The following is a 19,278-nucleotide window of genomic DNA, read 5'->3' as shown; positions in this document are numbered from 1 at the left end:
GCTGTTTGTTCTCCCCACCTGGGCAGCCGGACCTGGGAGCAGCCGCTGCTGCAGCTCCCACTGCCGCGGGGGGAAGCGGCCAAGCATGTGGCACTCGGTGGCTGCGGCTCTGGCGCCTGGGGTGTGAACCCCCTGAGCCCAGGCCTGCTGCGGGGACCCAGCTGGTGCAATCCTGTGGGCGGCCCCGGACTGGGGGCAGCAGGCCCCAGCCCCCCCCCCCCACTCGGGTCGCACAGGGGAACGAACGGGGCTGCCAATGCCTCCGCCCCGGGGCCGCCCGCGAGATTGCACCAGCTGGGCAGCCAGCCCAGATGCTTCTGGCCAGGGGCTGGGCGCAACGTGCGCGCTGCTGGGTCCCCACAGCAGGCCCGGGCTCGGAGGGTTCGGGCCCAGGCGCCAGAGCCGCAGCCGCCTAGCACCACGTGCTTGGCCACTTCCTCCCCCCCGCGGCAGTGGGAACTGCAGCAGCGGCTGCTCCCGAGTCTGGCTGCCCAGGTGGGGAGAAGGAACAGCCGCTGCCTGGCCCCGGGGGCCGCCCCCTACTCTCCCTCCAGGTACCGCACCCGAGTCCTGCCTGCGCTTGGGGCCAGGCCAGACTCACTCACCCTTGCCCTGTTCTTCCCCTGCGTCTCCCAGGCCTCCCTCTGCCGTCATTTTTTTTTTTGGCTCTGGTCACCCTGGTGGCGGAGTTGGGGCAGGGACTTTGGAGAAGGGGTGGAGTTGGGGCCGGGCTGGGGGTGGGGAAGGGACGGAGTTGGGGCGGGGCCGGGGCCCCGTGGAGTGTCCTCTTTTTGCAGGATTGATATATGGTAACCCTATCTGCACTCAGCATGCTCCAGTCTAGGGCTGAAGCTGGACTTTCCCTACAATTGCAGCACTGGGCTGGGCAAGAACCAGGGCCTTGGAATCAGGGGCGTAGGAACAATTTTTATAGCAGGGGTGCTGAAAGTGGAAACCATGTATTCAGTTTTTATTACTTCAAGCCGGTGGGGTGCTGCCGCACCTCCAGCACCCCCAGTTCCTGCACCCCTGCTTGGAACTGAGAGCTTGTCTCTCCTGTGCCCTCAGTGTCCCCCTGCTGGGCACAGACAGTATGGAGGAGGAAACTGCCTGATTCGAATGCAGCGTGGACAAGAGTCAGACCTGAGGGAGGGGGCAGAAGATTAGGACACGGAGCCTGTAGATGGAGAAGACTGGGACTGGAGGCTGACAGGGGGAGAAGGAAACTAGGCCCGAGAGTTGGGAGGAGAGATTGGGACTGTAAACCAGAGATCACTGGTGTGGAAACAATTTGCATAGTGGGGGGGCTGAGAGCCAATGAACCAAACTGTAAACCCTGTATATCATGGAAACCACTTCAAGCCAGGGGGTGCAGCAGCACCCCTTACCTCCCTAGTTCCAGCACCTATGCCAGGGATAGAAACAGCAAGGCAGAGAGGAGGGAGTGAGACAGATTGGATGAGGAGGCGGAGTAGGAGATTGAAAATAAATGGGATGAGAGAAGGAAGTGTGTGAGAGGAGACACAGATCTGATGAGGAGCCACACTGCAGGAGAAATGGGACTGGCTGGGCAAAGAGACTTGGATGGGGAAGTGGGGAGGGAATACAGAGATTAGGCAAAGAGGCCAGGAAGGCAGACTGGGATTAGGGGAGATTGGGATGGGCAACAATGTGCATGGTGGGGGAGGTAAATGGAGGCCAGGAGGGGAAGAAGAGAGACAGATCAGACAAGGAGCCCATGAGGAAATTCAGAATTCTTTCCTTCAGAGCAGGATGTGAACAGCGTGCAGTAAAATAGGGCATGGGGCCACACATTGAACAATGAGGATAAAACAAAACACTGAATTGCTGCTAATTAAGTGAACATTGTCCATCTTGTGCACTGAATGAGGCACACGTCCTGTGGAGAAAATAGTATGCCATCATGTAATTAAAGATTATTATAATGTATGTGCACAAGGTGGCACAGGCATCCTTAATTCTGACATTTACTAACTGTTCAGTTCTTCACTTTGCAACCTTAATGTTCTTTAAACATAATGTTGTGTGTGTAACGTGCCTAAAGAGAACATTTAAAGCACAATACTGTTCCCACTGAAAACAAAAAAGTGGTGCAGTGATGTGATTTTTTTTTTAAAAACCTTATTTTTTATTCAGGCCCCACATTAACAAGATTGTGCACACATGATGAGAGAGAGGATTATGCATCTGCAGCATTTAAAATAGTCTGGGGTTTTGTATGTGGTTGTGGTGGTTTGTGGGTGTTTTTAAATATATATCATATAGTGGCAACATTAAGTTCCCTTAAAAAACAGTAGGGTAATGTTTATTTCTGGGATATAGAGGTTCCCTGTGTTTTAAACCCAAGTAATTTCAACAGTTGCATTATTTGTTAGTATCTGTAGTCTTTTTACAGCTGTTTATTGCATTTAACCTAGCCTATGAGTAAACTCATTTAAAAAATAAAACAAACTATGCCAGAAATTCATATGCATCCTGCAGTTTCATTAAAATTAATGGGAACTTTGACCGGGCGAGGTCTGCAGGATTTGGATCTGTTACTTTCTATACAAGTCTTTCCTGGTGAAAGAATATTCTCTCCAAAAAGCTGACTTGCTGCTGCCAAAATTACTGCAGCACTAACTGCTATGAACCACTCTGCACCTGCATACCAAAGCTGAAGTCTCTGAAAGAGCAATACGAAGGAGAGCACTAACATGGAGAGGATTAAGTACTTTATTTCAGAGCCTCTGGTCATAATTTTCAGCTCTCCTCTCTGCAAGTGCAATCTGCAAACTCAGGCCCTGATCTTGTGGTTGGATCGACAAAGGTGCACAGAGATTTATCATCACCAAACTCCAGATGCTGATGGCACCCTAAAACAAGACATCCTGGTCTAGGTGGTCAATAAGAAATCTCTCTGGATAAATGATTAAAAGGACTATAAACTAAGCTTCCTCCATATCTTCTCGCAAGTCCAGTTTTGGGTTAGGGTGGGATTTCCAGAAGTGCTACATTAATCTTCCTCTCCTCTCATTGAATCCATGGGAATTTTGCCATTGACCTGAATAGCAGGAAAATCAGGCTAAAGCTAAGTACTTCTGAAAATCCCAGCGTTTATCAAAAGAATGGGGGAAATTTTGGAAATGTGTGGGAGCAAACGACTCCAATTCGATTGACTGCTGTTCTTGGAGTCATGTTATCTTCTATTCATGAATATTGAAACTACAGTGCCCGGCATTCACAAAGCTGTTTATATTTCCCAGGAGTCTCCCAAATGCATACCAGAAATGCATTATTAATTATTCACTTGTGTCTCATTCATCCAATCAGGGAACAGAAGACAATACCTCCTGACTAATCACAAGGTACAAATGATGGGGGAACCCAGCGGAGATTTAAAGAAAAGAAAAATGCCTGCATTTGTAGAATTTGATTAATTAAATGAACTTGACGAACCCGAATGATTATTACAGTTATCAATCAATTTACCACTTGATGGCACCATAGTGCTTCTATGGAGGGAGGGATAGCTCAGTGGTTCGAGCATTGGCCTGCTAAACCCAGGATTGTGAGTTCAATCCTTGAGGGGGCCATTTAGGGATCTGAGGCAAAAATCAGTATTTGGTCCTGCTAGTGAAAGGCAGAGGGCTGGACTTGATGACCTTTCAAGGTCCCTTCCAGTTCTATGAGATAGGTATATCTCCATATATTATTATTACTGGTTCGCCGTTTCTGTTCCACCTAGCATTCTGCCATATCCCAACACCTGCAGCATTGCAATTACCTACTTTGCTGGTGCCTTCAGATATGCACGTCATTCTGGTTCATGGCTCCCTGCTATGTCACTTGTCAAGTGCCATCATTCCAATGGAACACTGTCATGTTCTGCCACAGCAAAAACAGTGCAGTCCTGTTATGCAGTTAAATACCAATGACTGAGGCTCTGGGGTGGAAACAGTTGTGTCCCCACCCTGAGGCTAGAGTACTGATACGCTGCAATAAGGGCTTTACACTGTACGCCTCTGGTCCAGATTCTGCCACCTTTATTCCTTGCCAGTCCCGGTGGTCTCAGTGGGGTTACTTGTGGCATAAGCTTGAGTAAAGATACTGGAATATGGCCCACTGATTAGAGGCTGATTTGGCAGAGCAGCATTCATTGTCACCCAATATGCTAAGGTGCTGTGTTTGGAGTCCTTGGTCTCCCATTTACCCCCACGGCCCCTTTACACTGCTCTAGCAAAGTGGAGTTAAAGGTGCCTTATTGTAGTTAAGAATTAGCATCCCTGGGTTGTAGGCAACCAGAATTTTCTGGATATCCAGAAAAGTCCAGTAGCCGAGTACATCATGTATCAAGACTTTTTTAGTGTATAGTCTGGGGCATATATACCATAAGTATTAACTAGTCTACCAGACGCATAGGCCCACTAGTCATCCTCACAGAAGAGGTACTTTATGTAAGGAGCATCGCTCCGGGAACCCAGCATGATCTTAACATGAGCTCCTTACACTAACATGCCTGTCTGCTCTTCCCTCTCCCCAACCAAAAATAAATAAATGAAGAGAAAATATTGACTCACAAAAGCATGCAGTAAATGAAGGTGTTCAGATACCAGAGGAGAGGAGAACGGTAAGAGAACCTGAAGAATATAAAATGAAACAAAAAAAATCTGACCGTAGCCTTTGATCTACCAGCTCATAAAATAAAACAAAACTAATCTTGACTCTCTCATTCTTAATATAGGAAACTACCTCAATCTGGAAGAGTTTAAAGTTATTTGGAGATGCCTAAAATTCTTCTCTTATGCTTGGCATTGTACATATCAAGTAATTACCTATTCCAAAATCTGCTTTTCATCTCCCACCGTTCACTTATTGTAGCATAAAAGGGGTTTCCTTAGCCCCTTTTTGTATATTCCAACAGAACAGGGCCTTATACTATCAGTGTGAGCAAAACATTTCATTCCACAAAGAACCCTTCACTGAAAGCAATTGCAGCAGTGTCCTCTAGTGCTCAGCTCAATTGTATGCACTCAGCAACTAAGTCTTCCAGTAAAGCACAACATGGGATCAAGAAAGGTAAAGTCCATAAATGTAAAAAAATAGAATAAATAAATCTGAGACAGTGGAACAGTGTAGTTAAAAAGGAAAAGACATTAAAAACTTTCATCTTTTTCAGCTCCAGAGCTGCTCAGGACTGAGATGCTATGGACACTGAAATCTCATTCAACCCTTGAGAAAAGGGTCCTTTCAGGTCCGTGTAAGCATGAGGAGAGTTCAGACTGAAGGGCACCATGTATTTGGTTTTACAGGTGGGAAAAACTTATTACTTTTAATTTTAGAGAATAATTTACACATCCCTTTGGTACCCTTGTAGGCATTCTTACTTCACACCCTGTTTGACTTCAGTTACAATAAATTAAAAAAAAACCTTACATCCCATTAGCTCAATGAACTCATCACAGATTGTTTTCAACAAGTAGGATTTAATATGCTCACTTAGAAACAGATCTAATTCGGCAATGGCTTCAAGAATATGTAGATAATTTCTGTTCTGAGGAGAGCTGATAACTTCCTCCCTTCCTCTAAATGTCACATTCAGCAGGAAGCTTACCAGATGTCATAATATGCCTTAAAACTTCCTTCCGTAAGCAGTTTGGATTAGAAGTAGCTGTACCGTCACCCTGTTGATGCAATTGTCACACTGTCTGGAGTGGTTCACAACCATGAGTGCCAACCTCAGGGCAGACTGTCAAAAAGCAGGGTAGATACCCCAAACTGGTGGTATCATTTATAACTAGATTTCACCAACCTAGTAACAAATGTGAACTTGTGAAGTTCTGTGACAGTCTCACCACAGAGTCACAGACAGTCCCCTTGGGCATTCCAGTCAATCTTGCCACCCAGGCAAGCTGGACTTGGTGATAAATGGTCACTTGTACCAAAGATAACAAAATATTCAGGTTGCTTCCAAATCCCAAGAGACCAGTCACTTACCCCAGGTCAATTTGTACCTTAGACCTCACACCAAAGACAATGCTTGTAGCCAACGCTTCAGTAAACTAAGAATTTATTAACTAGGAAAAAGAACAGTTATTTACAGTTTAAAGCAGGCAACATATATACTGTACACAAGTGAGTTACAGTCTATTGTTCCAAAAGGTAACAGGATTGTAGTATCAGAGGGGTAGCCGTGTTAGTCTGAATCTGTAAAAAGCAACAGAGGGTCCTGAGGCACCTTTGGATTGTAGTAATCTGTCAGCACTGAATGTCTTTTAGGGCTAACGCAGTTTGACCTTGTGGATTTCTGCTTTTGTTTCTGATCTGCAACCCTGTGGGAGTCCAAACAGCAAAGGAGATGAAAAATTTTCATGTCAGTATCTTTATTTCCCTCTTCCAGAATCCAAATTGATAGCCCTTCTTCATGTAGCAAAGTCTTTGTATAGTGATGTTTCACAATGGCCCACTTTGTTTTGATCGTCCTCCTTGATGGGTGGGGGAACCACTCCTCCTGCCTGAGTTCACAAGTTCAGAGCAGGCATTCTTACAGTTATAAAGCAAAACTTACACATAGCATGGGATACAGACATTACAAGTAAGATTAATGCACTTACAAGCATTTTATAGAGTCTAAACACTAATACATGCTTACAAGTCTAACACCTATCTTGATCAATACTAACATACGGGTGAGCTGATCTAGTTTCCAGTTGTGAATTTGTCAGTGCTCAGCTGACACCTACAGCCATGGCAAGAGCTGGCACCTGGTCTACCAGCGACACAGCGATTCTTGCCTTGAAAACATGCTAGCCATGCAAATGTGGCATTGTGATGTTCCACACTGTGTTCCTGAGAACAAGTCTTCTTCTTTGCTTTTCTCCAGTCAGAAAAGTCTGGGGTTACGAAGGTGCTATAAGGGGATGAAAAAAGTTTGCACCCAAAACAGAATACTCCTTCTGTGGATTTAGAACCAATGCCTCTGATAATGCTCTCCTCTAAATGGAGTTTTGAAAAGTAGAGCTGAGAGAGACAATTTCTGACGTTTGTATTGCTGCTTGGAAGCTACGAATTTATCACTGTGATTCTGGAAATAGAGCAGATCTTTCCCAAGACACTGGGTGCGAAACTCCTCCATTATCAAAGAAGGACATTTAACTGGCTCTTGTTTGATGCTAATGGCAACAGTATCCTCTTTATGACTGCTATTCTATCCAACTTTGGTATGGACATGTAGTAGGAAAAGTGGGTCATCCTTTTCATCATCACTTTTGTCCTGGATTTCAGGAATTCTTGCATTTTCTTCTGCACTCTTCTGAGGGCACAAGTCAATATCCAGATCTTCACTTTGATCATCATTGGCGAGATGATTCTGAAGCAGTACTAGCAGAGGACTAGTAAATTTCGGTAACTTGCTTACAATTTTCTCTTTCTAACTTAACTTTCCTTTTTGCTGCTCTGCTTGGAACCTGTAGACTGGACATCCCATTGAAGCAAGGTTAAAACACTACTAAGGAAGTACTGTGCAGTGCTATCATTAGTGATCTTTATGCCTCCTTATATGCATGCCCCTTCTCCCTCTCCCATGCGCTGGGAGTTCACCATGGAGTCCCAATCTGATAAAGCTCTTTGTGATTCATCAGGACAGAGCTTTCCCTCTGGCAAACCATGGAAATTCATCACACACAGAGGCTGCCTCAGCTGTGGAATTCAGAGCTAGAACTCTGCCTGTGAGTGTCCCCCTCTCTCTGGCGCTGGCTGCCAACTTCCTATCTGCAAACTCAACACATGAAAATTTCCAAACTGGAACATAAAGATCCAAAATGAACAGCACAAAGTGGGAAGAATGCTACTCACAATACCACAGAGAAACGTTTGGAGTAAGACAAAATCCTTATTTCCAAAATCACCATAGAGATGAAGAGGAAACATCTCCTAGTGAGACCTGTTACACAGGCGCAAGCCTTACACATGGAGCAAACAAGAGAATGGAGAACACGTACAGACAAGCTACATACACTGCTCCTCAACTGTCCTTTATTAGGGCACAGCTTACCTGCCAAGGATGCAAAGGGGATCTCAACTAAACGTCAGGAGTCAGTCTATATTAATCCTTCCCTTCCCAAAAGTTAGTCATCATTTTTAATGTGTATGGATCAGGTGGCTGGCATGTAAAAACTCCAGTGCCTACCAACGCACACTGCACATGGCAGGAAGTGTGCCCCCAGGAGACTGCTTCTTCAGTTATAGTTTCCATCTTGGAGGAATCCTTTGAGAGGATCAGTCTAGTTTTCAAGGAGGTCTCAGAGGACAAGAGATAATTTACAATTAAGACTAGTCACAATAATAATAGGATTCATATTATACTTACACAAAATCTAAAATTGTTACACCATCTAAAATGTTACACACACACACACACACACACACGCGCACATGCATGGGACAAGTTTTATCTTCATTTAATCCTGCAAAAGCCCCCTGGGCTTCAACAGGTTTTATCCATTATGCTTATATCTAGAGAGAGCAATCAAGAATGTCATTGCTATAACACAATTACCTTAAAAGCACAAACTATTTTAATGCAACATTAAACATTGAGATATCAAGCACTCATAAAATCATGAAATCCCAGGAGTTACAGTGTGCTGGTAGAAAGCATATTTTATTTTATTTTATAGATTAAATAGAAAACATTAATGTGAGAACATTCCATTTAATAAGGAAAAGCCAAATAGAAAATACAATAGGTGGAGTTAATGTTGCAGTAGAAAACTTAACTTAGAATTTCCAAAATTGAGTGCTTGGTTTACAGAGTTTGACACTGTATAAAACAATTCACCTTTGCACAATTTCAGCCTTAAAGGAATTTTTTTCAGAAGTAATAAGCAACTGAAAACGAGAGACTATACCCAAACCATTTAGGACTCCCACTACAGAAAGCACAGGTAGCCAAACATATTGTACAAACCTCCTCATAGCTACCATATTTAAAGGAGTTATTTCAGCGTCAGGCTGTGCATCGCAAGAGTTTAGGCTTTCTTGTGAGATTTCATGTATTCTCTGGAACTGGCTGTGCTAGAAATGACAAAATGACAGTTGTGTCTATTGCTATGTTGGTACTGCTCCTTCGGGCCCTCTCCAGAATCAGACAGGTATAAAAATGAATGGATGGTCAAAGTCTGAACCTGGGCCTCAATTTGCAAATTTGATTTCTAACTTTATAATACACTGAACCAAAATCCCAGAACTTTGAGGTTTTTGAAATCAGCATGGGAATTTGGTGGCTTGGACATATCTCCAATATTTAAATACCTTTGGCAGCTCTTCTAAGGGAAATGGATGACTAACCAGAATGCTAGAAGCAATAGGAAATCATTTATGAAAAGCTAATTTCCCTTATATTAACTAACCTAAAAACAGACTAAATCAAAGGACTTACATAAAATATCTATGTCCCCAAGCAAGTGAGTCCTGTCAATAGAACTGCATGTTTTGACAGGGATCTGAAAATAGGGCTGGCCAAAAAACAGGAATTCTGTTTTGTTTAAAAAAAAAAAATCTACGTTTTGACATTTATCATTCCACATTGGGATGAAGCTGAGACATTTCAAAAAATGTCAGGTCTCTCTGTCTCACTTTCTCCTGTTGGAGCTGTTCCACTTTATATAAATAATTAAATATTGATCGAAACAGAGAAAGGAAGAGAGACTGGCTCTACAGCCCACTGGTTAGGGCATTCACTTGAGATGTGGGCACACACTCAGCTGAAAGGTGCGAGACCAAGATTCAAGTCCATGGTCTAAATCAGGCAGAGCAGGGACTTGAATGTAGTTTCGCAGCTGAATGCTCTAACCACTGGGCTACTGGCTATTCAGGGATGGGTCTCTCTCTCTTTTTCAAATTCCATCCTGGACTTGAGAAACTTTCCAGTCTGCAAAAAGTTTGCTTTGGACAAATTGGCATTTTCCAACAAAAATGTTTTATCAAAAATGTTCTGTCCATCCTTTACCTGCAACACTGCTGTTGCAGTCAGATGCTAAATTCCAAAGCTGGGTTATTCAGACATATTTACCAAATCAGTTCTTCCCATCCCAGCTAGAGGATGGTCTAGCAATCTAACCACCACAGGATGCATGGATACTCTCCTGAAATTAACATCCTTCATTCCCATCCATTTAAACAGTGGAATGAGAAACTTGGCACACCTTCTTCCCACAGTGACAGACTGTAAGTAATAATCCAGTGAGATAGATAAGAGTTCTGTGAACTGAATATTCTTGAGTTGACATAGTAGTAGAAGGGCCTGTTTCTGAAGCCAAAAAGGTCTCCAGTTTGAATGCTGATGACTCTACCGCTTGATGTTGGAATATTAGCTGATTCTTACAAATGGACCCTGACGTTGACCTTGAATGAGTAATTCAGTTGTTACTCTCTGGCAAATGCAATTTCCAGTCTCTGAAACAGTTCATTTTGTCATGAATGAACAGAGTTAGGAAAATTGAATCAAACTGTGATGTGTTACATCTGCTAAATCTGTACATGAATATTTAACAGGCGAGTGCTTATGAAGCATTAAAACACTGAGTAAACGGCAGAGTAAAAAAGGGTAAGTGTTGCCAAACACTGGAATATATATTGATTTTTAAGTGAATGTTTAATGTTTGTGAAAGGTGCTAGATTGAGAGCCCTGGACAATGAAAACCTCTGTTCACAGAAGAGAGACAGCTTTGGTGGTAACGTGGCAAGCTTCCCCCCGCCCTATTCCCTTGACAATGTGCCTCAATGTTCTTTTAGAAGAACCATATTGCTACGGATAAAAGGTAAGTTCTGTCTCTATAACCCAGGCTGGTTCCCCTCATTCATTCCATTCTCCCCACCTCCGCACCAACCCAATCCAAATTCAGCACCTGAAAAGGAGGAGGACTGCAACTCCTTTTTGCCCTTGCCTGAGTGTCCAAGCCCACATTCCAATCCTGATTCAGCCTCTTGTGAGGGGTCAAACTCAGATTGCAATCCCAGTTTAACTCTCAGATTCACATACTGTAGTGCCAAAAGAAACCACTCTGGTCCGCTAGCTCAATTGTAAGATGCTGGCCTGACTCCCCAGCCCAGGAAGGGCTGACATCACACCCGAAGTCTTTCAAGCCTTTCCTTTAGGGCACAGTTGTATTCTTTCAACACGACCAAAGGAGACTGCAGGGTCCCATAGGCCATTCCCTTCATATCTCTTCCCCCACACCAGAGCCTGCCACGTGAGCTAATCTCCCGCTTGCAGTGCTCTCTCCGGTTGAGCTCTCCCAGCCCTTTATAGGGACCACCTTTCCCTTTTCCAGCAGGGTCTGATAACTGAACAGGCTGCCTGGCCCCAGGCCCCCTTGCCTTTAAGGGGCAGACCACCCTGTTACCCTGATCTCCTGCATACAGCCAGCTGCAGCCCCCACACTCAGTCCCAGCAATATGAAAAGTGTGTAACAGGCTTTGGCAAATAAAGAGGAAGAAGTAATCACCAATTATTGTTGTTGACCCCACTGCCTGTGAGTGCTCAGGAAGCTCACTCCACGAATCAGCCACACTGCTGTGAAAAACGACCCTGCGCACCATGGCCCTAACTGGTGGAGGAATGCGCCCTCTCCACCCTCACAAACTCTGGCGGGCTGGAAATCCTACCCCTGCTCCCTGCTGCCAGCTCTTCTGAGATTGGAGAAGGGACTGTGCAGGCTGATGAGGGGATAGCAGCGGCTGCTGCAGGCAGGGCCGGCTCCAGGCACCAGCCGACCAAGCGCGTGCTTGGGGCAGCACCTGGAAAGGGGCGGCCAGTCTTAGGGTGGCGAGGGGGGCGGGCGCTCAGGGTTTTTTGTTGTTGTTTTTTGGGTTTGGTTGGGCGGCACTGGGGGGGTGGGGTGGGTTGTTTTTGTTTTGGGGGCTGGGTGCGCGGGGGGGGAATTCAGCAGCGGCGCTCTGCGGGGGGGGGTGGCGGCGCGGCGGGGCACTCCGCGGGGTGTGTGTGTGTGTGTGTTCGGCAGCACGGCTTGGCAGTGGGGGTGTTTGGCAGTGCGGCACTTGGCGGGGCGGTTCGGCAGCGCAGCGTTCAGCAGGGGGGTTCAGCGGCGCGGTGCACAGGGCCGGCTCCAGGCACCAGCCAACCAAGCTCGTGCTTGGGGCGGCACCTGGTAAGGGGTGGCCAATCTTGGGGGGGGGGCAGCGCAGCGCTCAGCGGGGGTTCAGCAGCTCGGTGGGGGTGTTCGGCGGTGCGGCGCTCCACAGGGAGGAGTTCGGCAGCGTTCCGCGTGGGGGGTGTTCAGCAGTGTGGCGCTCCGTGGGGTTTCGGCTGTTTGGGTGAATTCTTGCCTCCTCCAATGTCGTAGGAGGGTCTCCACCCCAAGACAAGGGGTAGGAGTTTGGAACAGATGACCACAAAGAGGCGCCCCTATACATGGGCTCTTTATAGAAATTTGCACATGCGTCTGACGAAGTGGGGATTCACCCACGAAAGCTTATGCTCCAATACTTCTGTTAGTCTATAAGGTGCCAGAGGACATTTGACCCTCAGATATTTCCATAAAAACCCAGAGGATGTTTTCCTTCAACACCTTTTGAAATATAGTGCATCATCACTATGCAGATATAATACAGCCTGTTTCCTGAGATTCCAGGTGGGTGACATATCATCTTTTATTGGACCAACTGCTGTTGGTAAGAGACACAAGCTTTTGAGCTTACATTGAACACTTCTTGAGGTCTGGGATAAGCATAACGGGTAGAACCAGAGTGAGTTAAATAACTTGTCCTATGCTAAGAGCTACAATTCTCATTAGGCAGGCAAGGCACGAGATGCCAGTCTTAATGCATGAGGTGCTAATAGCAACGTGATCACCAGTCTATTAGGAACGGGAGTGGGATCACCAGACTAATTTCAAACAGCCTGTGGACTTCTAGTCACTGCTTTCTTAGTCTGGATTTGAACTAGTGATTTAGATGATAGGATTGGGAGCATTTCACCTCTATCTCCTGAACCACCTAGTCTACAAAATAGTGCAATAATCCAGTCCACTCGATCCTGCAAACATCTATTTCAATGGAAATTGTTCTTGCACGTGCTTAGCTTTACTACTGTAAGTCTTCACAGGACAAGAGCCCAATACTGTGATGATTTGATAGATAAACCTCACAACTCATGTTTATGCCTATGATTTTCACCTCCTGCCTCCGCAATTTTAATATGTAGCTATTATGTGATTTAATCAGAAAATCAGAAAACTCTAAAGCCCCATAGAAATCAGAGAAGCCCATGACATTTGAAATTTGTGCTTCTCTCTCATCACCATTTCATACTGATATTTTTAAAGCATTATGAACAATGTTATATATTTAAAACATTCCTCTGCAGTGCTGAAAACACAACTTAGTGCAACAGAAACAGGAAGTTTCAGGAATGGAGTATATGGATGATAATAATACCCAAATTTATGACATTAATGATTAAAAAGATAACCAAGAGTTTTAGAAGGGATAGAAACCTTCATGTTTCAGAGCATAAGGCAACCTGTAATTAATAGGGGTCATGAAGAAAACTTCCCTCTGGACAGTTTCATCTCACATTTGCCTACCGCAGGGTTTTGTGTGCCTTCCTCTGAAGTATCTAGTATTTCCCACTGTTAGATATCGTACCGAGCTAGGCATACAAGGAAAAATATTTTATGGCAATTCTTTAAAGTAGTGTTATAAACCAGCTGTGAGAACTTAGGTCATGTGACTTAGCTATAAATTTTACCTTGGTCTTCTGGACAGACATAGAGGCACTTATCTTCTCTGAGGTCCTGGCCTCAGGTCTGCGGTTTGGAGGCTTCACTGAAGTTTCTTTCGCTTCCCTGCTGTCTGTTTTGGGCTGTGGAAAATAAATCATTGATCTACCATTAGGGTATAAAACCAGATTACGTTTCCCATTAGGAGCACCAATGGTGTGACTAGCATGAACATAATTTGTCATTGCATGGGAAATCCCAAGTTTTGGGGAGTGGCCTTGAAGATAAAAAGGGCTGATAGCACATATTGCATATGGCACTCAGTCTATGGATGAGGACGTAAGCTCTTTGGGGCCAGACTCATCTATTTGTTTTGTGTTCGTACAGTGCTTAGCACAATGGGCCCCTGGCGCATGATTGCAGCTCCTCAGTGCTACTACACTACAAATAACTCCACTCTTAAAACACCCTCTAATAGTTATGTGGCACTGCGTCTCCCTACCAGCTGCTAGGAAAGGGCAGTATTTGTGTGGAGCATCTATGTGGGTGAATGCTTGAGGACCTCCAGCTCACCACAATTGTTAGCTATGGTCAACACGGGGGCAGGAGATACCCTTTGTCACATGGCCTGATTGGACCTAAGTGTGATGAGAACACTCATGCACAGGGATCTTCGAGCCTGCTGATGCTACCCAATATAGAATGAGAACAGAAACAAAAAAAAAAGTCAACCGCTCTGTTCCAAGTGCATGAGAGGATTGGGTATTTATTTTTAAGATGTGGTGTACTGTTAAACTGCTGCAGTTAGACTTTCTTTTCCCCAGAAAAACATTTCTTTGCCTTTAATTTTGCTACATGCTACGCTTATGAAGGGGAAAGACATTAGCATTGGCTCGAGCAGGATATTCCACAGGAAGCTGATGGACAAGCTTATCCACACACAAAGCTTTGCGGCATGCCTGCATCTCGAAAGAACCCCTAGTAAGGTAATCTGGGGTGGAGCACTGGAACTGCCACTCATGCTGGATTGCATTGTCATTTGTGAAAACATATTGTGTTGTGACATGATTACCAAGCTCCTTTCCATGTGCCATGCAAGTACCTTGAAAGCCAGCGCCCTTTCCATTTCATCACTTAGCCCCCTTGGTAACTGGTAGGTATGCAGCAGAATTAGAGCAGCTATGCCCTGAAGACTCCCCTCTCTCCTCCCCATCATGCCCCCCCCCGCTCCCAAAGGCTTGTCTACATGAACAATTAGTTCACTGCAAGTTGGGGCATAAATCTACCCCACACTAGCCAGCTGCCGTGGATTAACACTTCCCTAGTGTGCTTTGATCTACTCCCATTTCAAAGTGGGACAGCTCAAAGCAAGCGAGAGAACTGTTAGTGCATGGCAGCAGTGTCCACATGGACACGGAGTGTGCAGCAGGCTGAGAGAGGTGGATGTATACCCCTGGCCTGAGAATTTGGTCAGCCATGTTGCTAGGAACATGTGGTAAGGATTTTACCTTGAACCAAGTTTAGCTTGTTAAGTTTTAGCTCCTAGGAAGTGTTTTATCTTTACTTCTCTTGTAACCATTTCTGACTGTAATACCCAATACCTGAATTCACTTAAAAATCTTCTTTTGTTAATAAGCTTGTTTTATTTTTTTAATGTAAACACAGCCCTGAATTGGTTTAGACTGAACTGTTTGGTAACTCCAGTTAAAGTAATAAACTGTTGACTATTGACCCTTTAGAGGGCCAATGGATCTCTAATATCTGAACTACCCAGGAGTGGGCTGGAAAGTCTCAATTTCCCCAAAAATGTGTGTTCTGCAAAGGGGAGTGTGTTGGGGTCACCCTGCAAGTAGTAACTAAGGCTGGTGGAAGGAACCCAGAGTGTGACTGGAGAGTTGCTGACAGACTGCGGACCAGGGCTATACACAGACATTCAGGGTGTGACCTGCATGCTGTTAGGCTGTTTGTGAGCAGCCCTGGTTGTGAGCTACAACAGCAGTGTGAGGCACCCATGGTTGCAGGGCAGGTGGTGACAACCCCTCATTGGTCCAAATTGCACCCAAGAATGTGACACCTTCCTTAAAGAATTCCATTGGAGATCAAATTTGAGGAAGGTTGTTCTTGTGGCTAAGCTCTGGATGGGGATTCAGGACATTTGGATGCAATTTCTAGCTCTGGCAAAGACTTCCAGTATGACCGTGGGCAAATCACTTCAGTCTCTGCAGCTCAGTTCTCTGTCTGCCAAATGAAGTTAATATTTCTTCTCTTCCATCTTTTGTATGTACACCTCTACCCCGATATAATGACACCTGATGTAACACGAATTTGAATATAACGCAGTAATGCAGCGCTCCGGGGGGACGGGGCTGCGCACTCCGGCGGATCAAAGCAAGTTTGATATATCGCGGTTTCACCTATAACGCAGTAAGATTTTTTGGCTCCAGAGGACAGTGTTATATCGAGGGAGAGGTGTATTGTCTATTTACAGTGTAAGCTCTTCAGAGCAGAGACTGTCCCTTCCTATGAGTTTGTACAGTAGCTAGCACAATGGGACTCTAATTTTGGTTAGGGCTGCTAGAAGATACCATAATACAAATGTAAGCAGAGTCAGGATAAGCTCTACCCTGACATCTGGTGGTGAATTATGGCGAGTGTGGAAAAGAACTCCAGGGGCTGATCTTGTTTGCATAGTCACACCCACTCGCCTGGCATGAAACAACAGCAACTCAAAGTGGTTACTTTGGCTGGTGTGGGATCCCCAGTTTTCTCTGTTATTGGGGCAGGAAGAATAAAGTTTTGTTACCCTGATTCTGTGAATCAAGGCCAGTGGAACTGTTGTATGACAGAAGGACTGAGTGAGTCCTTCACCATTACCTAAGTAGCACTTGCTTGACAAGGGGCATGGGTTACAAAACCCAGTGAATAGAGAGAGGATGGGGGCAGGTATTTGTATGTCATGGTATGGGCCCTCTCTGAGGGTTTAAAACACCAATTGCACTACTTCCTCTCTCCACTGTTGAATGTCAGAGCTAACTTTGATTCCATTACGTGTCTAGTTACAGGCTGCTGAGCTGAATTCACTTTAGGCCAATGGTGCACTAGCACTGGGGCTCCCCTACTATACTATGAGCTGAAATTGCTAAGAGGTGAGATCACTGAGGCTGTGTTAACTAGTGAGGGAGCCTGAAGCTATATTGCTAAGCAGCTGGCGGAGCAGCTAGCAGAGTGGAGCCTCGCGGGGACAGTTGGAGCGCAGCTGAGCAACTCACAGGTTGGTGAGCGGAGCGGCTGGAGGAGCAGCAAGCAGAGCGGAGCCTTGTGGGAGCGGCCCAAGGGACGGCTGAAGTGGAGCAGAGCTGAGTGGCTCACAGGTTGGTGAGCAGAGCGGAGCAGCTGCCAGAGCAGTTTGTGGGATGGCGGGAGCGGCTCGTGGTGAAGGCTGCGGCGGAACCCCACGGAGAGGCAGCCAGTCGGCCTCGGATCACGTAAGGTGCCCCTTAACACCCTGCATGCCCCCCCCTTGAACTCTGGGGCTGCAGTGACCAGGGACAGAGACTTTGGGGGGTTGTTGGACTTTTGGGACTTTGGTGATTCTTGGGTTGCTGGTTTCAAGAACCAACGGGAAAGGACACAGCCCAATTTGCTGGGGTGGGTTTTTTGCTCACAGTTTGTGGTATGAATCCTGTTTGTGGTGTTTTTCCAATTTAATGCTGATGTCGTTTACCTCATGTTATTAAACATTTTCTGTTACATTCAGACTCCGTGCTTGCGAGAGGGGAAGTATTGCCTCTTAGAGGCGCCCAGGGGGTGGTATGTAATTGTCCCAGGTCACTGGGTGGGGGCTCGAGCCGGTTTTGCATTGTGTTATTGAAACGAAACCCCTAGATACAGAACCCGGCCCTTGTTGCTGCCAACTTAGATGGGCAGAAGGGTTACACAAATTTATAATTATTAAGAGATACTTGTTACAGTACCCAAATGTGGAAAATAGTGAATCCTAGAAGATAGAGCACTGGACTTGAGCAAAGGAGTTCTTGGTTCTGTTCTTGGCTTTGCCACAGCTGTGCTGGGTGACCTTGAGCAAGTCGTGTCCTCTCTGTACCTCAGTTTCCCCATCTATAAAATAGGGATAATGATCCTATTTCCTTTGTAAAGTGCTTTGAGAGTTACTGATGAAAAGTGCTACATAAGAGTGAGGTGATATTTATTATTAAGACAATCCCTAACTCAGAGATCTTATGTATCTTAATAACAAAAAGACAAAGCAGGGGTGAGATTCAACAGGCAAGCAAGACGTGTTATTCACAAGAAAAGGGACTTGGTTAGTTGAATGTAATACTGTGTTCACTGGCCACATCCTCCTCTTTCCTCCTCCGTTTATCCTGGTGTAGAGGAAGGCAAGCAGCAACTCTCCAGCCCAAAGGACAATGATGTATGAAATGACAACGAGGCCCTGAAATGGATAAGCACAAAGAGATCCCTTTTCCGTCAGGCTGAGAGGAGCCTGCTCACATCTAAAAGCTTGTGCTGGCCAGGGGATTCCCAACAGGAAAGCAGCCACAATTCTCTTACTACCCACTCCAGGACCTTCTATTCTCTTGCCAGGCTGGCCTTTTCTCAGTGCAGAAGGGGAGCTGGTGTTTGCTTATCCCTTTTACAGCAGGTTTAAATAGGGACCTCGTATAATGGAGTTCCCAGCTCTCCCCCTTTGTATGCTGCCTGACAGTCCCAGAAAGCAGTTGTTCCTTGTCTTTACATAACACTTAATCTTGGATAACCAAGAAGGCAGTGGGAGAGTAACAGAAGTGACTGACAGCAACGTCTCCCCAGCCCCCTGATCCCCGCTCGAGTCAGGTGGTTCAATGATATAGGCTGAGGCTATTTGGTCACCATGACCCAGTACTTGATACAATTTAAAGAAGATGTTGATTGAATACTGCAGATGAATTGATCTTTATTCTTTGAACTCAGCAATAGCAAATGAGAGGGCCTATTCAAAAGAGGGATTCTGTAGACTATTCTACCCTTAGTTCACCCCCATACAGGGCCAGCTCCAGGCACCAGCTGAGCAAGCTGGTGCTTGGGGCGGCAGATTGTTCGAGGCGGCATTCTGCCCAATCCTAGGGCGGCACGGCCGCTTTTTTTTTTTGGTTCCGCTCTGGCCGCCCTGTAGGGGGTGGCGGCGCGGAGAACCAGAGTGCCCTGCAGGGCAGTCCTCTTCCTTCCCTCCCCGCCAACCGGAGCGGAGCCCTCATGGCAGGCGGCGGCGCAATGGGAGGGGCCGCGTGGCAGCGCCCCTGCTGTAGCCCTGGCCGCCCCCTTCTATCTCTCTCCCGCCCGCTCCCTCCCCCTCCTCCTCTCCCCCCCAGCCGGTCCCCCTGCAACCGCGCTCCGTTTTTTTTTTGGGTTTTTTTTTTTGCTTTGCCGTTCTGGCCGCCCCGTTTTTTTGTTTGTTTGGGGTTTTTTTTGCTTGGGGCGGCCAAAAAGCCAGAGCCAGCCCTGCCCCCATAATGACAAAAATAACCCATTAGAATAA

The 19,278-nt window shown here is 45.9% G+C and overlaps 1 protein-coding gene across 4 annotated transcripts in view; it reads right to left on the bottom strand.

The window, feature by feature from the left end:
• RIMBP2 (RIMS binding protein 2) overlaps positions 1 to 19,278 on the bottom strand; it is a 374,947-nt gene that overhangs the window by 331,633 nt on the left and 24,036 nt on the right. For all 4 annotated transcript variants that reach the window (XM_054006698.1, XM_054006700.1, XM_054006701.1 and 1 more), the window contains exon 3: positions 13,772 to 13,885. In XM_054006698.1, coding sequence (XP_053862673.1) covers positions 13,772 to 13,885 — 114 coding nt within the window. The remainder of the gene's footprint in view (positions 1 to 13,771; positions 13,886 to 19,278) is intronic.

The sequence above is a fragment of the Malaclemys terrapin genome, chromosome 16 (assembly GCF_027887155.1).
Source record: "Malaclemys terrapin pileata isolate rMalTer1 chromosome 16, rMalTer1.hap1, whole genome shotgun sequence".
Taxonomy (NCBI): Eukaryota; Metazoa; Chordata; order Testudines; family Emydidae; genus Malaclemys; species Malaclemys terrapin.
Note: the sequence above shows the minus strand (reverse complement) of the source record. Positions and strands in the feature narration are given on the sequence as shown.